Source organism: Conger conger, chromosome 3, assembly GCF_963514075.1.
Source record: "Conger conger chromosome 3, fConCon1.1, whole genome shotgun sequence".
Taxonomy (NCBI): Eukaryota; Metazoa; Chordata; class Actinopteri; order Anguilliformes; family Congridae; genus Conger; species Conger conger.
The window spans coordinates 80,859,275-80,866,774 of NC_083762.1; the positions used below are offsets into that span (position 1 = coordinate 80,859,275).

At 47.8% G+C, this 7,500-nt stretch overlaps 1 protein-coding gene across 2 annotated transcripts in view; it reads right to left on the reverse strand.

The window, feature by feature from the left end:
• The window catches only part of cacnb4a (calcium channel, voltage-dependent, beta 4a subunit), a 59,270-nt gene that overhangs the window by 21,046 nt on the left and 30,724 nt on the right, over nucleotides 1–7,500 (reverse strand). For both annotated transcript variants that reach the window (XM_061237009.1, XM_061237010.1), the window contains exon 3: nucleotides 817–936. In XM_061237009.1, coding sequence (XP_061092993.1) covers nucleotides 817–936 — 120 coding nt within the window. The remainder of the gene's footprint in view (nucleotides 1–816; nucleotides 937–7,500) is intronic.

Consider the following 7,500-nt stretch of genomic DNA (forward strand, 5'->3'; position numbering starts at 1 on the left):
AGCGTTAGCAGAGTTAGCAGTGAGTGTAGAGTTAGCAGAGTTAGCAGTGAGTGTAGCGTTAGCAGAGTTAGCAGTGAGTGTAGTGTTAGCAGAGCTAGCAGTGAGTGTATAGTTAGCAGAGTTAGCAGTGTGTGTAGTGTTAGCAGAGTTAGCAGTGAGTGTAGCGTTAGCAGAGTTAGCAGTGAGTGTATTGTTAGCAGAGTTAGCAGTGAAGTGTAGCTTTGATAAAGTTAGCAGAGTAAGCAGTGAGTGTAGGGTTAGCAGAGTTAGCAGTGAGTGTAGCGTTAGCAGAGTTAGCAGTGAGTGTAGAGTTAGCAGAGTTAGCAGTGAGTGTAGGGTTAGCAGAGTTAGCAGTGAGTGTAGAGTTAGCAGAGTTAGCAGTGAGTGTAGAGTTAGCAGAGTTAGCAGTGAGTGTAGAGTTAGCAGAGTTAGCAGTGAGTGTAGCGTTAGCAGAGTTAGCAGTGAGTGTATTGTTAGCAGAGTTAGCAGTGAGTGTAGAGTTAGCAGAGTTAGCAGTGAGTGTAGCGTTAGCAGAGTTAGCAGTGAGTGTAGAGTTAGCAGAGTTATCAGTGAGTGTAGAGTTAGCAGAGTTAGCAGTGAGTGTAGAGTTAGCAGAGTTAGCAGTGAGTGTAGAGTTAGCAGAGTTAACAGTGAGTGTAGAGTTAGCAGAATTAGCAGTGAGTGTAGCGTTAGCAGAGTTAGCAGTGAGTGTAGAGTTAGCAGTGAGTGTAGCGTTAGCAGAGTTAGCAGTGAGTGTAGAGTTAGCAGTGAGTGTAGCGTTAGCAGAGTTAGCGGTAGCTGAAGGTGTAGACTCGCCTTAGCCCTCTCGAGCTGCACGGCCGCTTGCTGCTCTCTCTCCTGCCGGCCTCCCTCCCGCTCTTCCTCCAGGGAGACATCTGAGTCTGACGGTCTGCTAGTGTAGGAATCAGCTGAACCCTGGAGAGGGGAGAGAGAGAGTCTGCTAGTGTAGGAATCAGCTGAACCCTGGAGAGGGGAGAGAGAGAGTCTGCTAGTGTAGGAATCAGCTGAACCCTGGAGAGGGGAGAGAGAGAGTCTGCTAGTGTAGGAATCAGCTGAACCCTGGAGAGGGGAGAGAGAGAGTCTGCTAGTGTAGGGATCACCTGAACTATGCAGTGGGGAAAGAGAGGGTCTCTGCTAGGGCAGTGTAAGACCCAGCGTACCGCACCATCACCTCGACCACACATACAGTAGCCTGAATGTGCCACAGAGAGAGAGGGGGAGAGGACTACTTCAATCCGTGTCTGGAGCACCTTTAACTGGATGCAAAGAGCAGAGAGGCATACGCTGACTAAAGGCCCAGAGGCAGAGAGACCACCCCAACCCAACCTGGGCTCACACCACCCCGACCCAACCTGGGCTCACACCACCGTGACCCAACGTGCGCTGTGGAGCAGGTTGGCCCTTATTGGCATCTAACCGGCCGCAATAATAACAACAATAACCAACAATAGTAACCGACAATAACCAACAATAACCAACAAAAACAATAATAACCAGTGTCTTTTGTTAGGGGAAAATGCCCTTTTTAACATTTCACAGGTGAGCATCGTCTGATGAAACAGATCCCAGTAAAAACAACGATAGCTATACTCAGACACAGTAAGACTCTTATACACACTTTTCCTGATGGGGGGGCTTTACCAAAATAAAAAGACATGAAGCTGGCCACGAACATTTATCAATATTTTGTCTTCTGAATACCCCTTGTTGACCTTGCTGTAAGACCAGAATGTGCTAGCTGAGAAGCAGAGACATTAAGGTCAAAGGCTGTCTGTCTGCTGGGAGAGAGACAGAGAAAGACTCATAGCAAGCACTTAATTCCGAAAGTGGTCTAATAGTAATAAGGATAAATCACTAAAAGGTCATTTTTAATCATGTGATTGTCTTAATGTTAACACACACTGTCAATTAAGAATCAATTGAGAAAATTACCCTTACACTTTACTCAGGGTCACTCTCAGCCATTGTGTGTCGTCCGTGTGACTGTGTGTGACTGTGTGTGACTGTGTGTGACTGTGTGTGACTGAGAAGAGTCCGGAACTACACAAAACAACTTCAGCCAAATGCTGCAAGATTGGAAACTTCAAACTTGAAGCAAGGTATTCTGACCCTGTTTAGCGAGACGGAGGAGCACGAGGAGCCAGGAGGAGCCAGGAGGAGCCCGGCTCTCAGGAGGAGCCCGGCTATAGAGGGGGAGAGCGTCCTCCGGGGCGGAGAGGAGCAGCACACAGCGGGGGGCCAAGGTGATGTGGAGACACAGGTGCTGGAGGAAGAATACCCCCACCCCCCCTCCCTCGCCGTGCTGACAGGCAGAAAATCCCGCTGACAGGGGGGGGCCCAGCCAGTGAATAAAATTCTAATGATCAAATTGGAAACAGCATTAACTACAGTCAGGTAAAAAAAATGATGCGTGGGTCAATATCGCATCAGACAAAGAGAAACCCTTGCAGTCTGCTAAGAACCGCCCAGGACGCCACCTCAGCACCTTACCCCCTCCTGGAGGAGTCTGTCTGATCTACAGACACTGTCACCCCCTCCTGGAGGAGTCTGTCTGAGCTACAGACACTGTCACCCCCTCCTGGAGGAGTCTGTCTGATCTACAGACATTGTCACCCCCTCCTGGAGGAGTCTGTCTGATCTACAGACATTGTCACCCCCTCCTGGAGGAGTCTGTCTGAGCTACAGACACTATCACCCCCTCCTGGACGAGTCTGTCTCTCAGCTACAGACACTGTCACCTCCTCCTGGAGGAGTCTGTCTCTCAGCTACAGACACTGTCACCTCCTCCTGGAGGAGTCTGTCTCTCAGCTACAGACACTGTCACCCCCTCCTGGAGGAGTCTGTCTGGCCCATTGTTGAAGCATCTCTGCTCATATCTACTCTTAATCATCACTGTTCATCACTGCCTGCACTGGCAGAAATGACATTACATCTATTTAGCAAACGCTTTTATCCAACGAGACGTACAATAAGTGCATAGCAAAGGTCATGGCAACAACAGCAGAACACTGGCTGGATAAGGTACACTTCACATAAAGGATCGGGTTCAGTCTACAGCCATGAACATCATCTCTACTTCTCAGCTCTTTTGTGTTTCAGTTTTTCGGCAGTATGAAAGATCGGTTGCATCTTTCGGAAAGTCGCTGGTTGGAATTAACATGCGCATTTTCAGTGAACAGGCGAAGGACACATCCTTCCTTTCGAGCAGCGCTGTGCAGCGGGCCTTCTTTTCGCCGGGTATGAAAAACACAAGATTATCGGAGAGGCCAAACACTCAACTGTCAATCAATCTGTTTTCTGTCCAATGAATCGACGGCGTCCAAAAGCATAGAGAGGGGCCAAAGGCAGGATGACTCATTAAATAAAATGACTGATTGATCAGGTTGCTGTTACTCATTATTTGAAAAGGAAGCTCATCCCATTATGTCCCTGTGCCAGTGTGTGGATGGGTCAGGACGGCGCCAGCGCACCGACAAACCCAATCTCACCCCGTCGCACCGTGCCAAGCGCCGCATTAGAGAGATGGTCTTCAGCAGGGGGAGATACGGTAACGCTAGCTATCGCAGCTAGCCCAGCTAACTTACCACGCTCTCTTTGCTAAGTTTGCTAAGCTAACTGAAAAAAAGCTTTGTTTTGTTATCCATACTGCTAACTAGCTGCAATAGCTAGCTGCAATGTTGCGCAAGCTTATATGGTATCATATATGATATACGGTTCATTAGGATATATGGAAACATTATGAGGTTTAGTTATGAGACGCTGCACAGGATGAGAGTTGGGGTTTGTGTTTTTACAGGATATACCCACCGGAGCCCTGTTTTTCTGCTTTTTAACATCCTCATCTGGTTATAAAGTGTTCATAAATACTGCATCATGATTGAAATAGTAAATAAAGGGCTTGTTGCAGGAAGGGTGACTTCTCATTCATGCATTCATGTAACTGAAACTTGAGAAACCACAAAATCAATTTTCTACTTTGAGTGAATTTACACTTTATAGCGGATCACTCTCATCGTTCGTATTCTGCTCGGCACACGACATCTGAAGCTGTAGCCACACAGGCCCCTTACGCCATCTTTTCCTCCATAAAACTACAGACCCTTAACTCACACTGGGTGACTGCATCCGGGATCTCTGTCACTCTGAGGAGAACTACGAGCGTCATTCTGTGGCTGCCGTAGCATCACCCAGGTGGATGCAGCACATTGCTGGTTGAGGAGAGTTTCCCCCCTATCACTGTAAAACGCTTTGAGTGTCCAGAAGAGTGCTACATAAATGCAATGATCAGTCAGTCTATTCTTGTGCATGTCTTTCAGGGCAATCAGGACAGGCTGGGCCATGAGAGGGACACGTTAGATCTGGCAGAAGGGCCGTGTCTCTTTCTAAATAGAGCCGTTCTTCACCGCCGAGGCCCATTGAACACCCTGGCGGTGGAGGCCTTTGATCGGTGAATCAAAAGATTCCGCACAAAGCCCAACCCCTCCTGCCACCCCATGAAGAGCCACCCCAGAGCAACACAGCTGACCCTGTCCCCAGCTCTTTGAACCTGTCAACAAACCTGGGCTTCTGCTGGTGATGCAGGCACCTCCTGACCAGCCACAACACACACACACACACACACTGACACACACACACATACACACACACACTGACACGCACATACACACACACACACACACACACACTGACACGCACATACACACACACACACACACACACACACACACACACACACACACACACTGACACGCACATACACACACACACACACACACACACACTGACATGCACATACACACACACACACACACTGACACGCACATACACACACACACACTTACACACACTGACATGCACATAGACACACACACACATACACACACACAGACAAACACACACTCTCTCTCACTCTCTCTCACACACACAGACACACAGTAGTGTTGAGGTTGCTGATAGCGGTCTCAGGAGTATACAGTATGGCTGTGCTAGCGGATCTCAGACACACACACACACACACACACACACACACACTCTGTGTGAGCGGATCTCAGACACTCAGACACTGTACCTGGCTGTTCCAGTAATAACCGAGCTGCATCAGCACGGGTGGTTGCCAGGGAAATGAATATTCTAATGCAGAAAGGGAACTGTGGTTCTCTCCTAATCACTGCACACAGCAACAAATCTCCAGTAAGCGCTCAAACAATACTTATCGACAGGACCGTTCAGGGGCACGATGTAGCACCATTAGACTGATAGAAAAGTCCTGATCAAATCACCTTTCACATATTTCACCCTGCTCAGCACTGTACTTCCTCCCTCTCTCCCTCTCTCTCTCTCCCTCTCTGAGAGAAAGAGAGACCCTAACTCTCACCCCCAGCACAACGCTGCTCAGAGCCCCACACACAGGAGCTGGGGGTTTCTGCAGAAGGGTCTCTCAGACCACAGCAGGGACGCTCAGGCGCCTTCAGGCTGTTACACGTCTCCTGAGACCTCCTGCAGGGCTGCACCCAGACGGTCAGGTCACACACTCTGCTCTCGCCCGCGGCAACGCCTCGTGTACCCACGGGGGGGGGGGGGGGGGGGGGCGACCTGACTCCCCTCGGCGGGGACGGAAGGTTCCGGAGCGTGGCCGGGTCCTGCCGTGCCCATATTAGGCCACGGCTGTCAGGAGGAAGGCCTGCAAGATGTCACCCGCCACTCAGCCACTCCAGAGGCCCCGCCCCCTACACTCAGCGCCTGGGTCATGTGACCGCGGTTACATAAGAGCGGGAGCCAGATAAGAGTGCCGCCGATGACATCACACCTCTGTCTGATTCATCTACCTGCCTCTCGCTCTCTCTCTCCTCTCTTCTTTCTTTCTCTCACCCCATCTCTCTCTCTTTCTTCTTTCTCTCACCCCACTCTCTTTCTCTCTGTCTCTTTTATTCTCTCTAAATCTTTCTCAATTCAATTAGCTCAATGTACTCTATGTATTGCATTGCCAAAGAATAAAATTTTAAAGAAAACATTAATTTAACTGTGAAGCTGTAACATAACTAATACTAAAGACTAGAAACAAATAAACAAATGTGAAATTTGAAATGAAATTAACTCTCTCTCTCTTCTCAAAAACAACACCAGCGCTGCGTGTTATTCTGTAGAATGTTACTTTCAGTGGCGTGTCTTCTTCTTTATCCTTTCCCGGGATAATTATCCAGTAGCTTCACATTCACGGTTATAAAGACTGCAAACACGCTACCCATCGTATTAGCATAGCTTTGTAATCTTCGGGAGTAGAGCCGTCAAAGCTGGTGCTTATATTTTTAAAAATATGGTCAACAACCTTCTCTTTCTTCATACAGTACAATAACGCTGGCTTTTCGAAAGTTTCAGTCTTTCTTTTAATCATAGCTGACATCTCAATTTCAAAATCGTAGCTTCAAGACTACGCTACTGTCTGTAGTTCGTGTTCTATTCGCGATTGCTGGAGAAGGTTCACGCTACGCTAAAATTTATTCAGGCACTAACTCATTATCCCTGCCAATCTTAACATTAAGTCTACGAGATGAACAACATCACGTTCTCTCCTCTGTTAAAAACACTGCTCCAGCGCTGTATGAATATTTACCGGCAGCCAGTAATGAGCCACTTGTAGAATTATCAGGTGATTGTGTTGTTGAAATGGGGCACTATGACTGTACACTCAATGAGCACTTTATTAGGCATTTATAAGACATGTTTTTTTGACTTATTAAGTCTTCTGCTGCTGTAGCCTATCCATTTAGAGTTATGATGTGTTGTGTGTTGAGAGATGCTGTTCTGCATACCACTGTTGTAATGTGTGGTTATTTGCGTTACCGTTACCTTCCTGTCAGCTTTGACCAGTCTGGCCATTCTCCTCTGACGTCTCATTAGCAACGCGTTTCTCCCTGCAGAACTGCTGCTCACTGGATGTTATTTGTTTTTCGCACCATTCTCTGCAAACTCTAGAGACTGTTGTGCTTGACAATCCCAGGAGATCAGCAGTTTCTGAGATACTTAAACCACCCTGTCTGGCACCAACAATCATTCCACGGTCAAAGTCATTTAGATCTAGATTTTCCCATTCTGACATTTGGTCTGAAAAACAGCTGACACTCTTGACCATGTCTTTATGCCTTTAGTTGCTGACACATGATTGGCTGATTAAATATTTGCATTAACAAGCTGCTGTACAGGTCTACCTAATAAAGTGCCCAGTGAGTGTACAATGCTGTGGAAATACCTGAATAAAAAGTAATTTAATATGATCGCATAAAGTGTGTTCTAATATGGATCGATCGAGCCGCGTTCACTGTTGTATTTTAAGCCCAATTCAGCTCGGGCTGCAGCACAGTTGCGGTTGAAAATAAACCGCGTCTTCCAGAGCTAAGTACGCGGGGTTGTCCTGGCATATTTCAGATAGAGCGCTAAGTACCCTGGAGGCTGGGACTGAGGCTATCTCCTCCCGCAGGAGGC